Raw genomic sequence first — 24,677 nt, 5'->3', positions numbered from 1 at the left:
AACCTGATCCTCCTCCATCAAGGTTGTCTTCCTTGCTCCAAACTTTTACACTCGCCTCAGGGGCCTGGGATTCCTAAAGACAAATTTTATCAGTAAACTTGGAGTTAAGTACTTCCATGTATTAAATAAGGTACAGTAACCAGTTATATCTAGAGATGGTTGAAGGTCATGTGTATTGATGGATATACATGTACAAAAAATATTTGTATGTGAAAACTGCATCTTGGGCCTCAGTGGGGTGTTAGTGTCTTTCTCTCCTCCTTGGAGAGGAAGTATAGTGCTCTTGGAGTCAGAGGAATTATGACTTAACAGTTTATATCCAGAGAGACGAGTTTGAGATTTACAGTGGACATTCTGATCAACTAGCTATAAATGTATACTTGGTCATTCAGGCTGTAAAATGAAACACATTGTTACACTGTACACTCTCTTATGCATTGGCCACCAATCTTTCTTATGTTTATAATTACAGTTAGTATTTTTGCATTATTGCTAGACAAATTATTGTAATTTGTATTTACTTGATTATTTTTTAGGTCAAAGAACCATGTCCATCTTCTTCAGAAACGACAAAAGAAGAGGAACCTAGCCATCTGGAAACAAGAAAGGAGTGTCTGCAGACCCCTTCACAGGGTCTAATGGGTAAAAAGATGCATATGCTGGTTTTAATGTATGTATATTCAGAGAGAGAGAGAGAAGACAATGACTTTAAATTTTAACTGATTTATAGCTTACTACAGCTTGAAGCACGTAAGACATTTTTGCAGATTTTGCAGTATGATACTCTGATTTTCTTAAATCTCTAAAATATTTCAAATTATATTGTGAAACAGTTTTTGTTCAGTCTTTTTCAATTTTTCACAGTTAAAGTTCTGTTACCCATATCAAATACAGTTTTGCAAAACGGAAGATTAAGTGATAATTATTTGTTATGGAAAAGTAATTGATATGATACCAGAAGAAATTTTTAGCTACAGTAATTATTCAGTCCATCACTGCTAATAACTTTGGAGGGAGTTAATTTAATGTAATTTATTTCCCCCCCCCAAATAACGTACATATAGATCCTACGATTCAAGAATACTGTTTGAAGGAGATAGGGAACCTTAAAATGCAACTTGAAGAACAGCATGCTCAAGAACTGGAACACCTGCGGTCCTATTTCCAACAGCAGCTGAAAGAAAGTGAAGAGAGGTACACTACAGAGATTGTCCATCTGCAGGATAAGCTTCAGAATGCTGGGGTATCCTCTGACCACACAAGGTATTAATCTGTTCTTTAATGCTTATAACTTTGTGCTGCGCTCAAAAAGAAGTGTTTCAAATAATCATTCATGTAAAGCTACGTGCTTTACTTCAAAATTTGAGCAATTCTTTGTAAACACATTACTCTTATGTTGTTTTGTTCCTGCAAGAGTTGAGTGTTACGAAGAAATGACATAACATTGCAAACTAAGTAGGGCAGCATTTAGAATTTATTATGTTTTTATAGTTGATAGAGGAAGATTTGAGAATTGGAATGATGTGTAAATGTCATTTCATATATATGAGCTTTTTGGCAGTAATTTCAAAACTTCGAACTCAACAGACAACTTTTAACCCTTGAAACTCCAGGCAATGTACATTACATCTAAAGACACCTTGTGTAGAAATAGTTGCATGAAATTGACGATTTTCTGGAATGATAGTAGCAAGAAAGTTTGTGGCAGAGTTGAGGTCCACTTGACACATTCTGGCTTTCACCAAGTCATGGGCTATGGGATGTACTCATCAGCCTCCTCCTGGCCCTGACCATTGTGGCCATTGAAACCTGAAAGAGGTGCAAGTGTCTTGGGAGGATCCTGACAGCTGTGGAGCCTCCTGTTCCTTGATTCACTGTCTCCTTGAATGCGTTCAAGGGTGCTTTTGTGCCCTATTCAATGTCACCTCTGGTTTCCTGTTCTTCCATTGTTGACCTTCGTATTCCTTCCTTATGTTTCATTTACTGTACTACAAATCCACTCAGTTTCTCTACATTTTTCTTTTATCTGAATCTCCCTTTTGTGAGAGAGAACTGTGAGGGTTTGTTAATCAGAGCAGTGCCCAACTGTAAAAGGGAAATGGGTGGACACAGTGGCAATAGGAAATGCTACTAAGGAGGGGGGAAAATTGTCTAGATGTTTCTAGAAATTGTTAAATATTTGATATACTTACCACAGTACTCTCTTAAAAAGCAAAAGGACTGTGGTAAGATAAATCCTTAGAAGCTGAGAGAAATGAAGATAAAAGTATTTACCTTCAACCACGACCCATCAGAACCCGAACAGCTGTTTTGCCCTTATTGTTTGATCACAGCCTTTTCTCAGCCATCTGTGTTTTTCTAACTTTTAAACAGTTTTCCTTTCATTCCTTAAAATATGTTTCTAGTCTTGGAAGTGGCAAGTAAAATAACGAATTTTTTTTCCTAATTTGAATTAATACTTGTATATACTTGTTCTGAGGTGAATAAGAGGTCCAAGTTCTGAAAATGTTTATGCATCTGTAAGACTGAGGCCGTAGTTTTATATCATTGTTTTCCATTATCTGCCTTATAGAATCAGTACATATTTATTAGCCTGAGCTCAGTTTTAAGGGACTGTATGGCTTCTTAAGGACTTTTTAATCCTTTTAAAAAAAAGTACAAGCTATGAGCATTTTCAAAATGCAGTTTGTGAAACTGTATACTTCTGTATGTGTGTTGGCCTGGACAAGTTATAAATATTCATATATTATTCCTAAATTATTTTTAAATAGGTGCTTAGTGTTCTGAATTCATTCATGATAACTATTCAGCTAAAATACTCAAAACTCATTTTACATGTGTTAAATAAGCATTTATAGCAATTATGGATATTTATAAGCTGAGAGTAGAGAAAAAATTTCCCATGAAGAGTTGCATTCTTTTTAGCTTTAATACCTGAAGTTCAGGTTTTAAACATTAAAATTAAACTGGAGTTTTACAGGAAAAGTTCCTAGGTCAGTATATAAATTGGTTTCTAATAATGTAGTGTGGAGGTCTGTCTCATTACATCTCAAGCCTGAAGAGAAGACGAGTGTCTTTTAATGGGGTAGTCAGTAACCTGTTGAATGATCTGTCTCCATACCTGGTTTGTTGCTGCATCTTTTAAACTAAGCTCTAAGTAGGAGTATAGCTGTGGCCAAGCGTGGGAATTTTGGGGGGACAATTTCATCTGGTCGTATATCCTATTGCAACATCAGAAGCGGGGGGGGGAGTTAAAAAAAAGGAAATCAGTTGCTACTGTTCATTCATCAAATCAAGCACGAATGCTAAGAATAATGGGTTGCTTTTTGTAGTTAAAAATGTCACAAGTTTTATAAAATTACTGTTACTGTTCTGGAGTCCATTTCAGAATTATCTAAACCAGCTCTCAGATTTGAGCAAAAGAAAAGCTTCATGATCTCTGTAAAACCTTAGTGTAGTTAAGATTGTAAGTCTCACAGACAATAAACTTACCTTCTAACTATCTATTTTGTACCCTGTCTTTTACCAAGGTATTCATTTCTGTGTGGTAGCAGATCACAAATTGTAGAGGAGACATTTATTTTTTTAGCTCGTTTGATACTGTATCTTAGCCTTTTGGCAGTGTATTTCTGTTAAGTCTTTTTCAATATGTAGTGAAAGGGGAGCTAGAGTTTTGATGGTGTGTGGTGTTATTTTGGTTTTTACTGATTTACAGCACTCTCAATATATAGAGCAGTTCTGTTGGAAAAGACAGTCTGAATATATTTCAGCATGTTGTTATCTAAATATAAAATGAATCATATTAGATTTCTTACTATTCTTATGTTTATGCCTCATCTATATAACACAAGAAAGCAAGCAAGCAGTGCATTTGTTGCTAAACATCAATTTAAAAGAATAAAAATAAATATAACCATTTTCTAGGTGTTTTTATGGCTTCATACACATAGCCATTCTGGTTTCTCTCATATCCGTATGATTCAAACAGGTGCTTTTGTCTTCATCTTATTGTGTAGTTATTGAGCACAAAGTATTCTCAGGTAGCTTTAAAAGTAAGTTGTTTGTGAGGTCCTTGGCAAAACCGGTGTTAAGGTGTATTATGCTGAGAGGAAGAGCTAGCATTTGGAAGGCAGATGAATTACAAAGTCAAGTGTATGAAATTAATGGCATGGGAAAAGGTGTGTCCTGAAGAAAATATTTGCAGTTATTTGTCTTTGAATATATATAATATATATATTCATATAATGCATATTTGAATAGAGGAAGAATAATGTCTATTGAAATATTGATTTCCACACTGCCCCCTCCCCCTTTTTCTACCTTTTTAGTGTATCCACAGGTTCAGAAATAAAGATAAAAGACGTCTTCAGGAAAGTGAAGTGCACTGAAAATCTTCATCAGCAAAAAACAGATGAAGCACTGGAGGTATCATATAACTCAGTTGACAGCTAATATACATATGGTCAATATAATTTATATGCTTTGGGTTCTAAGATGAAATTGAAATATGGACTAATATTTGGTAGTATTAAAGTAATTATTATCTTAGTATTATGCTGTGCTATTAGACAGCCCATGTTAGAGGAAGAAGATTTAAATTTTGCTGGAAAACATTTCTGGAAATTATGAGCAATAAAACTTGCTTTATTGGTCCTGGGTTAAATTATATTTTTTATTTTTTTATTTTTCTCTGAAACAAGACATTTGGGTTGGGCTGCTTCTTACTAAAGTCGAAGAAAATTAGTGGTCAAATTCTGGGATTTCTTGAGGAGTCTTTAAAATATTGTGACTTTTCTTTAAAAACTAGTTATGAAAAAAGAGTGATTTAAGTGAAATCCTAGTACTTTTGAAGTATAGACTGCGCAGTTTAGGAGAAATTTTGAAAAAGTAATACCAAAGATCTTAGAAACCAAATGCAAATGGAAAAGACCCCATACATTCCTCCCCTAGTACTACTGGAAACCTGGCTTAAAAATTCTGCATTTTTGAAAAATAGCGATGCTGTTTTGTACTGTGATCCTGTGCTTTCTCACCTCTGTTTTCTCTGCATTTGACAATTTAAAAAGTGTTGGAAGAAGAGTTGTTGCAAACTCAACTTTTAAAATTAATTTTCAAGCAGAAACAAGGCAAAGTCTTTTACCTAGTTTATGTTGTGGTACAAAATCATGTGATTTGCATGAAATGAAGATAATCTAATTGAGGAGAAAAATCTCTGTCAGATTCTAAAACTTCTAAAATTAATGAAATAAAAGCCCAAATATATGATATGAGATTTCATCATTTTTTACAGCTTGCTAGTGAAACTGAAATGCAGAATGATCTGGATGTTGTTCAATTGCTAGAAAAACAGTACCAAGAAAGATTAGAAGAAGAAATAGCAAAGGTATTATTTTTATTTTGTTACTTTAAAATATGTTTTAAAAATGCTGTCATTTTCACTTGCCATTTCTAACAATTCAGACAGTTACAATACTGTATGCCAACTTTCGTTTGATTTATTTACAAGGAATTGTTTTGTTCGGATTCTGAACGGGAAAGTCTTAAAAAAAAAAAGTTTTGAAACATTTTGGGTTTTTTTATTTGTCTGTCCTATTCTTAACTCATAATTTCTGTTCATGTGGGGGGTGGTGGTGGTGTTTTGCTTTAAAACTTCAAAGAAAATAGACAACATGCACCCATCCTCAACACTAGAATTTATTTAGAAAATCCAGAGGCTTAGAGAGTGGATTTCTTGCTACTTTAGGCTTAACAGCTGGTCAGTTCAAAAGATTTTGCACTTAAGTTTCACACTATTTTCTGATCATATTTTATTGTGCATTTTAATATATTGTGTAAAATGCATACTCTTTATTTGGATCTGGTGACTTTCTCTAAAACATGAGAAGTAAAATTAAGATTTTATAGGTAGAGTATATTAAATTGTTTGTGGATTTAGTTACTTTTTGTCTTTAAAAAAGTTTTAACTTCTTTGCACAATGAAAAATTATCTCTGCTTTCATTATATCACGCATAAATAAAATTAACATAAATGAAAAATTTGAAAAAACAAAGAAATACTTCTTTAAAGGATTTGCAGTCAGAGTTAAGAAGAATGTTATAGCCAGCGCTGGGTGATGACATTAATTTAAGTAATCCACATTTCTGGAGTAAAAGTTCAATTTCTCTCATCTGCTGCTAAGAAACCCCTTCTTAATGGGCAAGCGAAGTACACGATTAGCTAGTGTCTTGTTAAGAGCAGTTTAAGTTCAAAAGACAAACTCACATTTTCTGGAAAGTAAGAGTTAGGTGTTTTCAAGTGTAACACTTCTCTATTTATTATACTATTTTTTTTACACTTTTTGTAGCTTATGCTATAAATGGCTGTGTTTTAAATCTAGAAAAGAACTGCTCATGTAATTGGAAAAGGGGTTTGTTTGTGTTAGAAGGGGATATTTAGCAATACAGAAGTTACTAGGCTGTTGTAACTGCAACTGCAGCTACAAATGCCAGTAGAAGTTTTTTTCTGGTCAAGTAAAATTCCTGTGCTGAGTATCAAGCACATGGCACTGCTGTGTTTATACAGCCCAAAATTCCATGTCAGTGAAACCTTTACAAAGGATGCTTGGTTAGATAGAGGAAGCTTAGCACAGCTGCACTTATGTCAGTATGCCAGGACTTTTTAAAGTTGCCTAATAGAATCTTTTTTGGAAAGAGCTGGATAATTCTGTGCTAAATAATACATTTTAACTGAAAATAGCATCATAGTTTATTAAACTACCTTAAATACAGCATGTCTGTATTTTAAGACGTGACTGTTGATGAGATTGGCAAGATGTCTCTGTTCTTTTACATTTCTGTTTTCCTCTGGGGAAAAAAAAAATCATAGTTCAGAACTCTTAGTACTTATATTTATATTATTGATGGTCAGCAATGAGATTTCTTCAGAAATAGGAGATGCTGTAAAGCATAAACTAATACAGACTTTTCTTACTTATGCAGGTAATTGTGTCAATGAGTGTAGCATTTGCCAAACAGACTGAATTGTCAAGGATTGCTAGGCTGAAGGAAGAAGTAGTACAAACACAGATTGTACATCAACAGGGAATGCATTTTGAAATTAAAAAGCAATGTAGTGAAGAAGAGGTTGACAACCCTCTTAGAAAAGCAACAGAAAAAGGCAGTAAGCATGAAGAAGAATTGAAATCACTTTGCAAGGAACTCAGTGAAGAGTCTGGTGAGATCAACTCACTTGGAGAACAGCTTCATTCTAATAGCAAGCCTGGTTGCATATTAGGACAGACCACACATGAATCGGTGATTTCTGAAGAATTTTTTTCGCATGTCAAAGGGCTTACAGTGGAAGAGACACCGGTAAGGGGGAGGGGGGGGGAGGCAATATGTAACACCATATCCACCATATCTGAATAATCTTTCCAATGGATTTACAGTTCATTTCAATGAGAAAACTGCAAAGAAAGAAGTTAAGATGAAAATTCCATTTAAATATTTCCCTTTCAAAGGGGTGACAGTTTTAGACCTAAATTATGTACCCTTATTTTCTGTGTTCTGCCTGACTGTCATAGCATTATGCTATGCTGTGAGGAAAGGAATATGACACTGGTTACATGAAAATAGATTTTCCATTTCATGGATAAAACTGTATTGCAGGCAATAAATTGTATAAAGACTTTTTGTAAGCTGGGTTATATTCTGGTATTTATGCAAGGAACACGTTAAAAATAATGCTTAAAGAGTTTGAGTCCCTTGTGATAAAGGATATCAGCTGAACATAAAAATTATAAAAGTAATATGTAAAATATATATTTGGCATTTCACAAGGATGGGGTGGGGTTAAGGTGGAATAAATATGGTAAAAAGCAGTCATAAATTTTGACTCACAATTTCATCCTAAGTTTTAAAATTTTTTTTAATTAAATTTGGCATTAGTTGAAGCAAAAATTACACTTTCAAATTTGTGTAACAGTTAAACATTCTGATCTTGTATTATCTTGATAGTGAATAAACTGTAATATTCCTGTCTTGTATGATACTGCTCTCTCAAATTTCTGTTGTTGTACACACGCTCATACACAAGTGTATGTGCCACTGTATTTTCTGTTGAGATCCCCACCAGCTAAAACGCATAAGCATTAACACTGTTCGCAGTTACTTTAAAAAACTTGTATTTTAAATGGAGAATAATTCTAAGTCTAGACCTTCCAAGAAGCAGGCAACAACATAATGCTTTCGTGATAGCTACTTTAATTTGTGAAAGTATTTTCTAAAATTTATTAAATATTTACTAGAAACTGTCACTGAACAAAAAATGCTAAAATAGTTCCAATATTTCAGCGCTACAGGGAGATGACGGCATCAGACACAGAAACATCAAGTCAGCTGTTGTTATATGAGGAACGTTTGGAAGACATGCGACAGGAGCTAGTACGGCAATATCAGGAACATCAGCAGGCAACAGAATTATTGAGACAAGGGCACATGCAGCAAATGGAACGTCAAAAAGAAAATCAAGAGCAACTCTTAGCAGAGCTTGAGAGTCTTAAAGTGCAATTAGCTGAGGTAACATGGAGTTTGGCTCAATGAGTTAACATGGGTTAACAAAGGGACATCACCAGGCAGATTTATATTTATTTATACTTGTATCTCTAATATATATTGACATGCACATATTTACTATATGCGTGCATACACACCCATGTGCACACACACATGTATCTATTTGTGTGTGTATATATACAAACACATATATGCGTATATGTATAAAAGGCATATTTCTTTAATCAAAGCTCAGTCAGTGATGGATCAATTTAGACTTCTGTATACCTGGAGAAAACCTGCAGTGCTGCACAGCAGCCAGAAGAGGGAGTGAGTGAGTGAGCGCAGATTCATTGTAAACCATGCCACTTTCCAGATACATGGCCCTGTGCAGTATGCAGGCTAGCATCCATTTACATCAATGAAGCCACCAGCCATAGCTAGAAATACCATAGAATTCTTCATTTTATCTCATCCCCACTTGAGGTCAGAACTTCAACAGTATCAGTGGCTTTCTGCAACAACTTCCTGCTTTTTTTTTTTGTTTTTCTTGTAATCGTAGGAGATTAAGTCCTTACTGACTGTTAGAATGAAACAGAATCAGTGGGGTTTGGTGGGAAACACCACTGTTTCTTTGCCTTTTTAAACTTAACTTGCTGTCACTCTGTATCTATTCAAAGCCTATAGTAGGTATGCTAATGAAACTCATTAATTTATCTTAATAATTAAGTCTTCAAAAGTCATGTCACTTATAGACTTGTCTTCAAGGATTCCTTCCCTTGAAAGATAAAGTAAACAGAATCCAGAAGAATTTTTCTTGCTCTGATTTAATTTCAACAATGAAACATTACAGAAATGCACATAGAAATTGTAACCAGTGAATTCTAAAATTCTTTGATTTCACTGTGGAGTGGAGCTTTAGGTTCCTTCAGACCTTATCCAAACCTGGTTGTGTTCTGTTTAAGTTTGGGTTCAAGAAGCTGGGGAATCTAGAGAGTCAGTCACTTGTATCCTAGGTGTCTTTTCCAGCAATGTCAGGTGTCTGTTTCTCCTAGCTGCTTTGTAGATGTCTTTCTATCATTTATCCTGATAATCTTTCAATATATACATTCTTTCTCCTTTTATCTCTTTGTCAATTTGCAACTGCATCTTTCATCAGGGGTTGCAAATTCCTGAAACAGATAAACATTAATTAGAATTTATGCTGCTGGCTTTTCCTCAGTTTTTAATGCCAAGGATGTTTATCCATAAGAACCATATAGGAACATGTGCATTGTGTTTAAGCCATGAACACTTCTAGCTCTTCTAAAAGAGAGTGTGTATAGGCTTTTTATAAAAAGAACTTATTGTCATCTTTATTCTTGTGCAAAACATGTACTACAGCATGTAATATCCAGAAATTCCATCCAGTTTACATTGTGACCACTGTGTTTCATAAAGAGCATAAAACTTGTATAAAATCCTAAAAATGTAAGATACCGAAAGTACTTATTAGCTGTATTCCATTGTAGAAGGTGTTCAATGTCTTTGTAACCATTTAAAGAGATGGACTGAAATTTCTTTGTGCAAAATATGTAAAAAATTAGAAGTGGCAGGACTCACTAATACTCAGAAGCTTAAAAAACTGTGTGCGCCTCTATAACACTTCTTTCTTAGCATGCCTCAATGGAGAATGACAGCCTGGTTGCAGAGAGAGAGAGAATCCTTTTAGAAGAACTGGAATCATTAAAACAACATTCTGTACCCAGAAAAGAGAGGCTCTTTTGTGAGCTACAAAACAGCAGCACACAAACAGAGGTAAATATGGACTTTGACTTTCTTGGCAGCTGTGGCACGTAAAACCAGTAAAATTCCTTTTCGCTGCTACTCTTTTTATGTAATATATTTTCCTAAAAGATGTTGGGTATTGCTTGAACAGAGCAGGTTTAAGAATCAAGAGGTGGTACTGTTAGACATAGTTTTTTTTACTTTGGGTAAGCAGAAGCTAGTTTAACAGTGTGAAGGTGGGGATTATTACTATAGCTATTTGCTCAGGTAAACTCACATTTTCATATTGCTATAGCAACACCAACAGAAAGCACAAGGGCTGTTTAATCAGCGTAACGAAGTTCTTTCTAATAGGCCCTGCCTTGGATTTCCTGTTTTGATTTACATTTTAACTTTTCCACGTAGGAAGAGTATTTCTTGTTTTGTAATTTGGTGCAGAAGTTTTATTAACAAAACACAACTAATTTAGGTTTTAGATTTCATGTTATACTGCATAGAAGAAGAATATGTTGATTCTGGCATGACAGGATTTCTGTCCTTTTTGTCTTCTCTCCCTCTGCAAAAACTTACGCAGAATGAAAATGAAAACCAAAATGATGTGAGAGAGCAGATCTTTGAGGATGAAGATGGAGGAAGAAAGCCTGATGAAACATCTTCAGCTCTTCTTTCTAAAGAAAGGTGCTTAGAACTGTTAAGAAAACATCATTTTTTTTTTTTTAGAAAACGTTGAGAATCATGTTCTTGTTAAATTATATTTATAAGCTTTATCCTGACTGATGATAAAGGCATTTTTTATTCTAGATAGCCGTATTTCTAATTTACACACTTTAGATTAAACAATGTCTTATTTTTTATAAAGCCTAACGATGTATTGGCATAGAGGATGAGACAAATCTTAACATGTTTTACTGTCTCTTTCATATTACATATAGAATCATATACATCATTTATACACATGTGCTTTTGTATACCCATTGTATGTACATATATGAAATAAGTTTATATGAGTTATTTGCTAATACCTTTTGACTGTTCTGTAACTTTTTGATCTGTGTAGGCAAACAATCTTTTTAATTGTCTCTCTGAGAAAAGAGTAAGTTTATAATGAATACCAGGCAAATGTAGACCTCTGTTTTGAAAGAATAACTAGATAAAATACCAAGATAAAAGTACAAATATTGATAAATAGTTTGACTTCTTACATATTTTGTAAAAAGAACTGACTTCTAACACAAATGTGCTTTTAATATTTGTGTATATGATGTGGCTTTTAGTCTTAAAGAAATCTTAATCTTACTGTTCCAACTGCAAATCTTTCCTGGTTGCAAGGGTGTATAAGGGGAAAAAAACACTTTGAAAGCAGGGGAAAATGAAAGGACTGATTAGTTTCTGTCCTGCAGGCATGTTTTTCAGAAGGCTAATGAGAAACTCATGAAGATTCTTTTAGAAGTTGTGAAGACAACTGTGGCCATGGAGGAGACAATTGGTCGCCATGTTCTCGGATTACTGGATCGATCTGGGAAAGTCCAGCCTTCCAAACCAGCTGGATGGGACGCAGAGACAGAGGAGTCAGTAAAACCCTGTATCCATGTGGGGTATGAAAAAGGTACTGCTTGTATGGTTTTCTATTTCATAACAAGTAGCATTTGCATAATTTTATTATATATTTAAATAAGCTTAGTTTTGAAATTTGTAATTAAAAATAAACACTTTTTTTAAAAACTATTTGTCATTTGAATGCATATGACATGTCTGCTTAAGAGACAATGTTTCAGGAGTTGCCTGGGTCATGCCCCAAACCAGTTATGACTCTTATCTATGGTCCTGTTGTAAAGCCTGCAACAGAATGGGAAAGTGATTGAGACATACAAAAATAAATATGCTCCTGTTGAAGGAGGCAAAGAGAAAGAGAATGAAACATAGCTCCGTGGCATCTTGCACCAACTTTACACCTTCCTGCGTACATATGGGGAATGGGAGCTGGTGTCAAAGGCCATATCTCTACCAGTCCACTAAATGTACTTAGGGACGCTGCTGGTCACTCTGGCCAGCTGTCATGGGGCAGCCTGTGTATATGCTTGTGGACTTCCTTAGCCTGCTGAAGAGGATGGTTGCATGCAAACAGCCTTTTGGAAATAGTTCCAGGAACTTTCTAACTGCCAAGCCTTGCCCATCAGCTGTTTGGAGGAGTGCTAGTTGGCACAAGCCTAAAGGAGCATTTTAACGTTGTAGTTAATTGCTTGCTAGTGTCTTAAGAACTCTCCCAGGCTCTGTTTAATTTCCTGTGATTGTACTACGATAGCGTCTGTCCATTTCTCTTTTGGGCAAGAATAGGCACCTTATCGTGTTGCCGTTTAGCATGAGGATGTGTACATTCATCCTGGGTCTTATGGGGAGACAATGTGCAACAGATCAGTTCAGCCTAAAACACATTATACATCTGATTTTGCCTGGAATTTTAACTACTGTGAATGAGAAAAAGAACTGGAAGTCAAATACTACATTTCATTTTTAAGAAAGAATCTACTACAGAGTAATAATACAAATGGTAAATGAAGATGAACTTTACCTCTTTCATTCAAAATGTAGATTATTAAATATTACTGATTCCCTTTGGCTTTAAATACAGGTCACTTTAAGCCTTGGGGCAAGTTAAGAAAGGTTGTATGACTTGTAGCACAGTGACATCTCTCTCGGTTGATTACTCAAAAGGTTATCTGTGGTGAAATGTGTACAGCTGCAGTCTTAAGATTCTTGAATTTTTCAAATAAAAGCACCTTTATGCCTGTCTATTACTGCTGTTCCATTAAAAAACCTCATAACTTTTGTTTTCTGCACATTTCTCTGTATTTAATTGTGAGGAAAATTATTTTTTGAAAACTCAGACTTTTGAGGCTTTGCCTTTTTCCCCAAATTTTAGATTGGATAACTAAGCTTCTGGCCTTAATTTTTGATACTTGTCCAGGAGACCTTAAAGATTGCAAACATCTGCTACTATAATTGAACGAATCACTTCTTTCAAAATGGAGTATTCTTGCACTTTACTTTGGGGTGGGAAATGAATAGAGTTTGCTTAAATTAAAGCAGTTCAGAGTATCTTCAACCACTGGCGAGTATTTTCCACACAGTCTCCTAGCCAAACAGTAAAAGGAGCAATCACTAGGCTCAAAGTCGACCACCACCTCCTTTTGTATCCTGAGGTAGTCTTAAATTTTATGTAAACTGCATCTTAAATAAGTTTTCTATATTAAAACCAGCAGTTTCTAAATATTCTTTGTATTCTTTGTGTTCTCTTTGTATAGTCTGAGGTGTGTAAAAAGCATTGGGGTTTTCACAACATATGTTGCCCAAAGGAATAAAAATGTGTTCTGGTTATGTAGGTAGTGATCACAGGCTGTCACAGTTACATGTATTACCTAGTGCATTCGCTGAACCTAGTTCATAGTTATATCATGCTGTCACGACCCAGACTGGACAGACGAGGGAGTCGTGTTTAATTTGAAATTCCCTCGGGCTAAATTAAGGGGAAACAACACCAAAGGATCAGTTAAAGATTTTATTCATGACAGAAGCAAACGGAACTGGGGAGGTGTGGTAGTAGGTGGCAGGGTTTCTCACAACAGGAATTGGCATAAGACTACTTCTGTAAACCGTGTAACCATATACATCAATTCAGGGAATAAGGAGATCCCTCCCGTTGAGTCACGAGGTTCAGAGCAGACCCCCTTGCTTTCCAGACTCCTCCTCAGAGAAGGGTCTAGGGGCTGCTGGATCCACTCTTAGTCTCAGACTTGGTCAACGGTTTATATCTTGAAACAGATGAGGTGTAGGGATTGTGGAAAAGGAAAAGGAAAGAGAGAAGAAGACAGAGAGAGAAAAAGGAAGAGAGAAAGATTTCACTGGTCCTGGGTCCAGCATTGGTTCAGTCAGCCGAGGGGTCCAGTCCCGGTGGGCTTGTGCAATTGGGGCTTCAGATGGTGTCCTTTTATCATCCTTGCCCCTCCTTCAGGCGGGCACCTGAACTCGTCAGGTTAATGAGCAGTTTGTGGAGTAACTTCTCCTTCCCTGCAGACATGGCCACTGTTTGATCTTTGTATCAGAACAGCTTATCAGAACAGGGAGCTGCCCACCCTCCAGCACGCCCTCCCCCTCCTGTTGCTGATGTCTGAGCTGATGGGCTTTTTGCCTTGGTTCCTTGCTGTGCAGGGTTTGTCTTTAAGCAGAACTTGCCCCACCACAATGTTTGAGACATTAACTCTTTCAGTCTCTCACACATGCCTATTCAGAACATGTACTGTTGCTTTTCTCCTTCATTCTCATTTGCTGAGAATATTGCTCCCTTTTCTCAGACAGTAAATACATAACTATGTACAAAACGCTGGTACATGATTGTTGCTCTTCACTACTCTCATATGTACTTGCTCTGCACAGGCATGTACAATGCACAATACATGCATTTGCTTTTTGCCTGCTGGTGCACAGCAATATGTGTACTTATATTTGTCACTAATTATTGCCATTAACAATTCTTAATATGGATTACTTGCATTACATATATGTAGAAAAATATAGTTAAAAGGGTAGCTTTATTTGTTGTTTTAGGTGGATATAATATAGACTTACGTCTAGCTTTCATAATACTACCGTTTAAATGCACAACAGGCCCTGTAATTGGAGTGTATTGTTAATTTCTTGTGAAGTTTTCTGGTGAAAGTGTACTCTTTTAAATAGAAGAGAACTGTATTCCATTCCACTAGCAGTGAAGGTTGACTGTTTTAACTCTTGTGTTTGCTATTAGTGTATTTTGGGGGGGCATGTAAGGGTTCACTCTTCTGCAAGAAAGCAGTTTGCCTGTTATTGTAATGCCCCCCATTGGTATAGAGCTGTTCACGTGCCAATTGCTTATTCTGTTATTCTTTTTTGCATGTTTCATTACATTCAGAAATAATTATGAAAGGAGGAGAAACCAAAGAAAAGAGTGAGGATTAAAGAAGACCCAAGCTTACAGTGGCTATAATGGGTGAATGTATACTTTGTAATGTATCTCTGAGGTTGTATTCACAGTTCTCTTTTTTTCCTTTCAAAATGATACAACAGCATCCTTGCTGTGTACATAGTTGTGCCACTGGGGTCAGACAGCCATAGTAGCAGTAGTACTGTTTCTTCAGCTGAAGCATTTGATCCTTCTTCAAATGGAATTAGATGACAAATTCTGTTACTGTTTTCAGCAACAGGACTGTTGTTCATTTCCTATACTTCCACTGAATGGCCTGAGAGGACATAACTTTTCAATTTTTTTTCCCCCATTGTTTTCTGGAATTAAGAAATAGGTAGACACTATTTTTATATTTTAACCTGTTCATGTTATTGTATTTTCTAATACCTAGCCAAATAGATCTTCCTTTTTAATTCTGTAGGAAATTTGTAGGAATAAATTTGTACCAATAAAAATCTAATAATAAAATAGAAAACATAATGTGTTTAATAAAGCAAATTCTCTCTGACCTTCTGAATGTAATCCATATTTATTGACAAGCAAAACTCAGCTTACTGGTTTTGCTGAGTTTCAGCATTTTAAAAAGCTGAATCATTAAGGTGACATACTTATAGCCATAACATGATTTATAGAGCATATGGAGGTTTATCTGGGACCTCGCCTAGGTTATTGGTTAACACAGGTTTTTATTTCTAGCAGAGTAAGTAAAGTTCAAATTTCAGTCATAAAACATATCATTGGAAGTGAACAGCATTTGTGCAAAGTAATCTGGTGAGTTAATTACATCTGGAGATTTGGGCCAGGAATCATCGTGATAGAGACAGCAGGCTTTGCTGTTCTCCTCCCTCAGGTTGTACCTTGAGTAGAGGGACTGCATAATGCAGCTTGCTCTGGAAAAGCCTGTGTGGTTATGGCATTCCTTGAACATTAAACCTTCTTACATACTTTCTGAGCAACTTGTTTCTGAACAGTGTACCAGGAACAAGGTAGTAAATAGCTTTAGACACTGAACTGCCATAAAACTGATTTTTTTGTTTTCAACTTGTAACCCCTAACCTTAATTCCGCAGTGGAATCCCAGGAGTGAACTGAGATGCTAGCTCTACATGATGCAAAATATGTATTGCTTCCTAAATGTCAGTTGGCAGCTCATAAACATCTTCTGTATCTGAAACTTCTGAGTAAGCACTGTATAATTAAGCACTTTTCTTAAGATTTAGTGGGCCATGACATCTGAAGTGCTGAACTGCAAGCTCTGTGGCAAGCAAGCAATATGAAACTTTGCTGGGTTTTTTTGTTGTTGTTACAAGGAGAGAATTTACACAAGGAGAAGACATTTTTACTTGGGCCAGTTATATTCTATTTATTACTTTGTGTCGACTGAAAAAAAAAAAGGGGGGGGGAACAGAGAATTTGATTTTAGTTCTGTTGGAGTGGGAGATTGAGCAGCATTATAAGGATTAGTAAAATGGGATTTAGGTATTCAACTGCCAGGGGGTTAATAAGACTTGACAACATTTCTGTTTCTTGCTTCCACCACTGAAAATCTTCTAGAAAGATGCGGTATTAAGACCATTTTCAGGGGGGAAAGATGCAGAGATTCTCACTTTGCAGTTAGGAAGATTTAACATGGGCTCCTGTTCTTAAGTGCCACTTTGTAGAAATTATAATATGGGTGCCTGAGATTTTTCATATAGCAAAAATATATTTTCACATTGTTTTATTTTGGATGTATCCAGAAGAAATGGAAGCAAATTACAAAAGAACTGACATAAGCAAAACAGGAGTTTAAAATCTCATCATTGGTTCTTGGAGGCCAAATTGTACTGTTCTGGTCACTAGCAAGAAGTAATAATATTAGTGGTACTATTCATGTAAGAGACATATTCTGAGCCTGGCTTTTAAAAAATTACACTCTGAGCAGGTATCAATATTTTTAAGTTTTTCTCTAAACGTTTCCAGAGAGCCAGAAGTTCAGATAATTTTGCAACAGACTGTACATTTCCACAGTTGTTTTGTATAATGTTTATTTCTGTACTTGACATATGCTTATCATTGCACAACTCAGCTGTACCTCTCAAGCAAATAATTTACCAAAATATAAGGGTTATAGGACATGAATTATGGGTTAAAGCCTGAGAAGGAAAACAGGAACATTACATAGATAATTTGCACTCCATCAAGAAAGAATTAGATTGTGCAGTAACTAATATGTCATTGTTTTATCTTGTTTATAGCTGTGCTACTGTACTGTGGGCTTTTATTTTGTGAGATCTCTGAAGCTAAGCAGGGTCTTACGTGGTCAGTACTTAAGATGGGTGGCCTCCAAAGAGCATCAGGTGCTGCAGTAAGTGTGTCGGTGGCTCAGTAGGGAATATGTTTTCCTTCAACTCGATCTTTAACCAATACCTTGGCACAGCATTTGGAAATACTTATGCTGCTGGATGTCCATCTTAAATGAAGGTCCTTTCTACTCTGAGGATATTAAAGCTTCTGCATCACTATTGATATTTTGAGACACCCAGAGCCAACCCAAATTTGGGTGGTGAGAAATCAGAATGCTATTGAATAAAAAAATGTGAAATTGTTCATTTTGCAGCCTTCCTTACACTGCAGGGGGGTGGAATATTAGGATCTTATGGGAAACCTTTTGTGCTATACAAACCCACTGCAAATATTTAGTGTGCTGGCAGAAAATGACTGCCAGCCACTGCTAGGGTGACTCCACTACAGTAGTTTGTGACTGAAGTTCCAAAGTGCAGTACTCAAAAGTGCTTTGAAATCCTGTGTAGATGAAAGGTGCCATGTGAATGTATATTCTATTCCATCTGGATATTCATTCCATTCATGCATATAGTGTGCTTCTGTTTTTTCCCTTTGGAGTGTGAAAAGAGTTTGTAACATTATATCCCACATATCTAAAAGGAGATATGAAACAGTAATGATATAACTAGAAGAAAAAAGTCACTAAATATGTCTGCATTTAAAAAATCTTAGCAATTATAAAAATAAACAAAACAAAACCTTTCCAAATTAAAATAGCTGTGGGTTAGTTTGTTGTATATGGGTCATATATACAGCTGCATCCATAATGAAATAAATGCGTAGATATAATTATCAGAATGTTTGCAGGTATAAAAGTATAGTAAGTAAACCAGGTGGTTAATCATGTCGCAACTTGTTAAAAAAGAAATAAAAACAAACCTGAAAACTAGAATCTGACTTTCTTGCTAGGTTCAAACAACATCAACAAGGGGACTTGTATTTCCAATGTTATCTGCATGCCTGGTTAAGAGGCAAAAGCAAGTATAAGGAAATTGTATCCAGCAAGAGTACTAACTACATTCTCAAAGGCAATTTGTAAAATTGACCTATTACCATTTCATTTCAATTTCTGTAACTAAACAGTTCCAGTTCAGCAGTCAAAATCCCTGGAGTAACCAGGAACTTCAAGATAACCCAGTATTGCAACTATATTGCTAAACAGGCACTGATTATTCTTAACTCATTTAGTCATACTGTTGTTGCCCAAAAATAAGGTATTTTTTGGAGAAAACCTTAAGCAAAACCAACATCTAATTGTTTAAAAAAAACCCCAACACACCAAAACATATGATTTATTTTTTTAAAATATATTTCAGAAATGTACTTCATTAAAATAAACTGTCATTTTAAAAAAATTTCCACAGTAGCATTTATTTCTGATACTTCAAATCTAACAACCTAATGGCATAACACTTCTTTATTTTTAAAACATGGTATCAACAATAGTTATCTACCATCATGATTGTCGTGGTTTAACCCCAGCCAGCAACTAAACACCACGCAGCCGCTCACTCACTCCCCCCCACCCAGTGGGATGGGGGAGAAAATCGGGAGAAGAAGCAAAACCCGTGGGTTGAGATAAGAACGGTTTAATAGAACAGAAAAGAAGAAACTAATAATGATAATGATAACACTAATAAAATGACAACAGCAATAATGAAAGGATTGGAATGTACAAATGATACGCAGTGCAATTGCTCACCACCCGCCGACCGACACCCAGCCAGTCCCCCGAGCGGCGAATCCCTGCCCCCCACTTCCCCGTTTCTGTACTGGATGGGACGTCACATGGTATGGAATACACCGTTGGCCAGTTTGGGTCAGGTGCCCTGGCTGTGTCCTGTGCCAACTTCTTGTGCCCCTCCAGCTTTCTCACTGGCTGGGCATGAGAAGCTGAAAAATCCTTGACATTAGTCTAAACACTACTGAGCAACAACTGAAAACATCAGTGTTATCAACATTCTTCGCTCTGAACTCAAAACATAGCACTGTACCAGCTACTAGGAAGACAGTTAACTCTATCCCAGCTGAAACCAGGACAATGATGTACTACTGTATTGTTATTTCATACTGAAAGTGTGATTTTAAAACATCTCAGGAGTTTGCTTTCACTTGTCTTGCTTAAATACAGCCCTGAATTCTAAATACGTCAAATTTACTGTTTTCTAGATGAATTGCTGTGAGTTTAATACCATAGGCAAACTTTGTATCTTCTGCTTTTCAGACAGAATAGATAATGCCCTTAAACTGAACCAGACCTCAGGAAGATTGAGAAGTAGGCAGGTGCCTAGTAGGGACGGTTACAGTCCCCCCTGCACTGTACTTGATTTCTTCAGTTACCCATTTTAATCAATTTTCGGATCGCTAATAATAACGCTGAATTTTGATGTTCTGTATTCTAGTCTGTCTGTCCTGAGAAGTTGTCCGAATTACGTGCGTGTCTTTCCCTTTACTCCCTTGAGTCTGTGCTTTTGAATCACGACCTTGAACAGTTTTGTGTTAATGCACGCTAAAATAGCTGGGCATTGGTGAAACAGGGACTGACAGTCTGGGGGTTTTTTACCTGGTTGTATTTTAAAGACAATCTTGCAAGTTACTCGAAGTAGTAAGGGTTACTGATAGTAACAAAGGTTTGAAGATGAGCCTCAGAGCCCAGAAGCATACTGAAAGGACATCTAAAATATTCTCTGTTAGTATCTCCTTTTCTCTTTCCCTTCTGCTTTTTGTAGTTAACATATTGTGTATCTTGTTTGTGTAAGTTTTAGTATGCAATATTTCCCTTTCTGTCCTTGTGACCAATACAAATATTTTAATCATTTTATGACATGTCTTTCTAATCATAACTCAGATGCACAGTTCTCTGTGTTTTGAAGTGCTAAGAGTCTGTGTGAAAAGGTAACTATTGTTTTTCCAGAGTCCTGTTCCTCATATCATGGTAGTAGTATGGGAGATGATGATACTAACAGGTGGTCAGGAGCAACAGATGAAGGACTACTGAGCCAACATCTTGCAGAAAGTGGAGTGGAAATAGATCCTGAAAATGAAGAACTCATTCTGAATATTAGTTCTCGACTACAAGCAGCTGTTGAAAAGCTTCTGGAAGCTATCAATGAAACTTCAAATCAGGTAGGGTGATCTAATAGTGAAGCATTCTGAACTTTGTGTTTTGATTATTTTTTTTCTCTATTTTTCTCAGGAATGTGTTTTTATAAGCCTAAAACCTGTAGGCTCATTTTGAAAGCTGAAACAATACTTAAGGTGCCTACACCCAGAAAAGTCTGCTCCAACATGACTTTACTGATGGATTTAGATTCATGTTAGAAATCTGCTTTGGACTAGAGAGGAAACCTGAATTTGGGCAAGTTTCTCAATCTAGGGCACTCTTTCATTGCTCATACGGGTCATCTGCATTCTGCTACAATCCAGAGATGAGACAGGAGGTGTCAGGGCACATTGAGCTGGACCTTGTGAAGAGGGAGTATTAAGGGGGGAACTGTGCCCAGTTCTCTTGACATTTTAGTCAATTGACTGGCCAAAAAGGTGGAGCCCTCCTACTGTCTCTTCCAACTACAATTTAAACATGGCCAGTTGAGCACATATCCCCCTTGCTCTCAGACAAGGAGTCTGCACTCCAGCTCTCCAGTATTTATGTGAGGTATGTGATGCATGAATAGTCTCCAAAAAAGAGGCATTGTATGGCTACTCCTTTCTCTTTGCTATCAGTCAGGGTATTTTGCGTGGCGGGATGTTAGTTGCTCTCTGGAGTACTTCCCTGATAATTTAAATGGGAGCTATATACCTTGCTCAGTGAGTTCAAATCATACTGCTTATGCCATGTGCTTTACTTTTAGGTTATGTACATCTCAATTTGAAGGTATCAAAGTAAATACTTTATCTCACTGTAACTTTTTAAGCTCTCTTGAAGACTCAGTCTTTAGAATCAGCTCTTTAATCTATCTGAGACTAGAATTCAAAGAATACAGTGTGCTCTGTGCTACAGACCCATCTGTTAGTTAACCTAGTAATGACACTACTTAAAAAGTCATTGCTTTCTTGTCTCTAGGTGTAAAATGTGTGAATCATAACTACTGGTAATGAAAGAGAAAAAAAAAATCTGTGGTGATAAAAGTAATATGAAAATTCAGCTGTCTAATACTTTAAAGGTTTTAAGCATTTAAGTATTTGTTGCTTTTGAAAAATACTTCAAACATGAAGTTGATACTCTTTTCTTTTTTTAAAAAAAAGAGAAGGACAAAAGACTGATTTGTGATGTACTAAAGTTAAGAGTAATTTAAATACAGATTCAGCACACACACCCTGGCTTACTAAAGCAAGTAGTCTGGTGGATCTTGTAAATAAGTTTCTGCATTGCATTTATTTACAAACTCATTCTGCAACAGCTCTCTTGTGTTTGAGCATGAGTTCAATTAAAAAGAGATGTTTGGCTTTTTGAGGTCTTTTTTTCAGCTTAAGGCCTAGCATTACATAATAACAAAAAAGGATACACAAATACTCCAATATGTGGAGTTCCTAAAAAAAAAATATAGTTACGCATTTGTAGGAAATCTTGCGTTTAAAGAGTAGATGATACAGACAAAGAAAAACAACTTCAAAGGTTTACAATTAAGAATTCATGCTGCGATTATAAAAGTATTGTCAATTATTTATTCCACTTGGTGCTTCTTGTTTCTGAACATTTTGCTGCTGATCTTTAAAGGCAGTAGTTTTATACATAGCCCTGAATTATTTTACTTTTGTGACTGACATTTTTGCAGTATTTACTTTTCATACCACTGAAAGTACTCAGTGTATTCTAAGCAGCTTATTTTTGTTTATTGTCAATTGATCAAGAAAGTTTATTTTCCCTTCATAGCTTTGTAGCTGAGACCTTGCCAATACCAGCAAGAGAGTTATGTTTTGGCTCAAACACATACACACACATTTTTTTCTTAATATGGATTATACAAGTATGGATTTATCCCTGATGATCGTATCTGGGTTTGGGGTTTTTTTTAAGTTAATAAAATGTTAATCTGTTTACACATTTTCCCACTGTATTAAGTATAAATATTGACATCTTTTCTGGGTGTTCTGTAGAGTACTTTGGAAGCATTCAAGCTGGTCTGCTTTGCAATGTCTGTTTTGTGCTTACTAGATTGTATACAGTTCCTGTATATACCAAGGGTTTGTAGGTGACTTGACAATTATTTTTAAATATTCAGAAACTGAATACTTTATTTTTTCTACTCTGCAATATTTTATAATCTAAAAGTACTTACAGGCAGAAAAGATTTTAACCTTTCCTCTTAATCAGTTGTGTTGTGCTTACAGACATGTACCCATCTCTTCAAGGAAACTTAAAAGAGTGAGAGAAACCTGGCAAAATCTTCAAAGTAACTATCTGAGACCTGTCTGAACACACACTTTCAGACCTGAAATGCAGTTTGAATCTTTTCAGGCACGGCATATAGTGGGTGTGTTAATTCAAATTCCACCTGCTGGTGTTATGTATAGGTAAATAAATCAGGCCACTCCCCTGAACTCTTTCAGCTGGGAGATACTAACAGGAAGCCTTTAAACTAGCAGAGTTTGAGAAAGTTCTTCCTGTTGAATTAACTCCAAGAACAAGAATGAAGGCAAATAATGACACATCTGTATTTCTCCTTCATTTGCCATAGTAGAGATGGAAAATCATTTTTGGTTTCTGTGCTGCTAGCTTGCTTGTCTGCTGCAGCGTACCTATGCAGCTAAAACAAAAATTACGCTTCCTTGCCTCGGAAATTACCTGCCAGCTGCTATGGGAAGATTTCTGTTGCTTTTTCATGTGAAAGTTCTCTAAGAAGGATTTTTAGGAGTGACCATATGAAGTTTTCTTGCACCTCTCTACTTCGGTTTAACCCACTCCTGAATTACTCTGCTTGAGAACGTGACCTGAGGCTTCCTGCTGATTCTGAGTAGGTTTGTCACTGACAGTGCTGATATGTGTCTTCAGACTGTTAAATGTACGTGTTCTGTTACAAATTCCTGTTAGAAATCTCTAAAACCAGCCTAGCTAGTGCAAAATACCCATATGACGGTTGAGAAGATAACAACAGTGATATTTTTTGGAATGGATTCTTACCGCACTTACTGGGCATCTAATCTGTTTAGTGGTTTGGGGACTGAAGGCCAAGAAGAAGATACATACAAGGTTGAATCTCGTGTGCCTTTACCATATCCTTTTCCTTTCACTGAACACTTGGATGAGAATAATTCTGTAGTTGTAAATACTTCAATTTTTCGCTTCAGCCACAAAAAAAATGGGCACATTTTAAAAGTTGTCTCTAAAATCTCCTTGCCTACACCACCCTATTCAGTAAGTATAAAAGTTTTTAAAAGAAATTGTATTTTAAACCAGCTTAAATAGAAGAGAACGTGGTGAATAATGGTATAAACTTGTCTCTATCATTAAAGTTATTATGTACTGCTGACAGGCTTTTTTCCTAGACAGTTTTTAATGGGCACTGAAAAAGCTTTAATTATACAATTCTCTCTGTTAATTTCTAACAAAAGAAGTTTAGCAGACATAGAAATATATTGAATTACAGAGCTTGGAGATTTCTTTTTAAAGTACTTCAGTGTTACTTATTACATTACCTTTTTCTCACTGTGAATAATTTATGGTGGGGGGGCTGCAGTCAGTTGAAATTGTTCCTTTATAGCTGTATGCACTGACTAGTAACATTAACTAGCACAAGCTTGCTAATGGCTTCCAGTGATCCTATGAAGAAACTTTTGTTCTTGAAAAATCATGTTCATATTTGTGCTTCTTTTTGGTTTTGCCCTGTGATATTTTTAATAATACCTTTAGTTGTTATTACTGGAAAGAGCTGGAGAATAATTTTTATTCTGAGTTTTAGTTGGAGTATTTGATGCATTTGTGTAAGCCATTTTTATGGTTGTCTAGGTACAGTAAACCTGTCATACATTTCCCTTTTATCTGAGATGGGTCTTTCATTAAGCACTTCAAAATGTAAGAATAAAGTAAGAATGCTCTGTGATTTTTAAGATATCTCAAA

The 24,677-nt window shown here is 35.9% G+C and overlaps 1 protein-coding gene across 9 annotated transcripts in view; it reads left to right on the top strand.

Moving 5' to 3' along the window:
- The window catches only part of AKAP9 (A-kinase anchoring protein 9), a 123,942-nt gene that overhangs the window by 57,457 nt on the left and 41,808 nt on the right, over positions 1-24,677 (top strand). For all 9 annotated transcript variants that reach the window (XM_052802516.1, XM_052802508.1, XM_052802480.1 and 6 more), the window contains 10 exons: positions 537-642; positions 1,065-1,263; positions 4,329-4,425; positions 5,291-5,383; positions 6,979-7,350; positions 8,332-8,556; positions 10,189-10,329; positions 10,874-10,977; positions 11,700-11,905; positions 20,534-20,745. In XM_052802516.1, coding sequence (XP_052658476.1) covers positions 537-642; positions 1,065-1,263; positions 4,329-4,425; positions 5,291-5,383; positions 6,979-7,350; positions 8,332-8,556; positions 10,189-10,329; positions 10,874-10,977; positions 11,700-11,905; positions 20,534-20,745 — 1,755 coding nt within the window. The remainder of the gene's footprint in view (positions 1-536; positions 643-1,064; positions 1,264-4,328; positions 4,426-5,290; positions 5,384-6,978; positions 7,351-8,331; positions 8,557-10,188; positions 10,330-10,873; positions 10,978-11,699; positions 11,906-20,533; positions 20,746-24,677) is intronic.

The sequence above is a fragment of the Harpia harpyja genome, chromosome 1 (assembly GCF_026419915.1).
Source record: "Harpia harpyja isolate bHarHar1 chromosome 1, bHarHar1 primary haplotype, whole genome shotgun sequence".
Lineage (NCBI taxonomy): Eukaryota > Metazoa > Chordata > Aves > Accipitriformes > Accipitridae > Harpia > Harpia harpyja.
The sequence above is the reverse complement of the archived record's forward strand: the minus strand, read 5'-3'. Positions and strand labels throughout refer to the sequence as shown.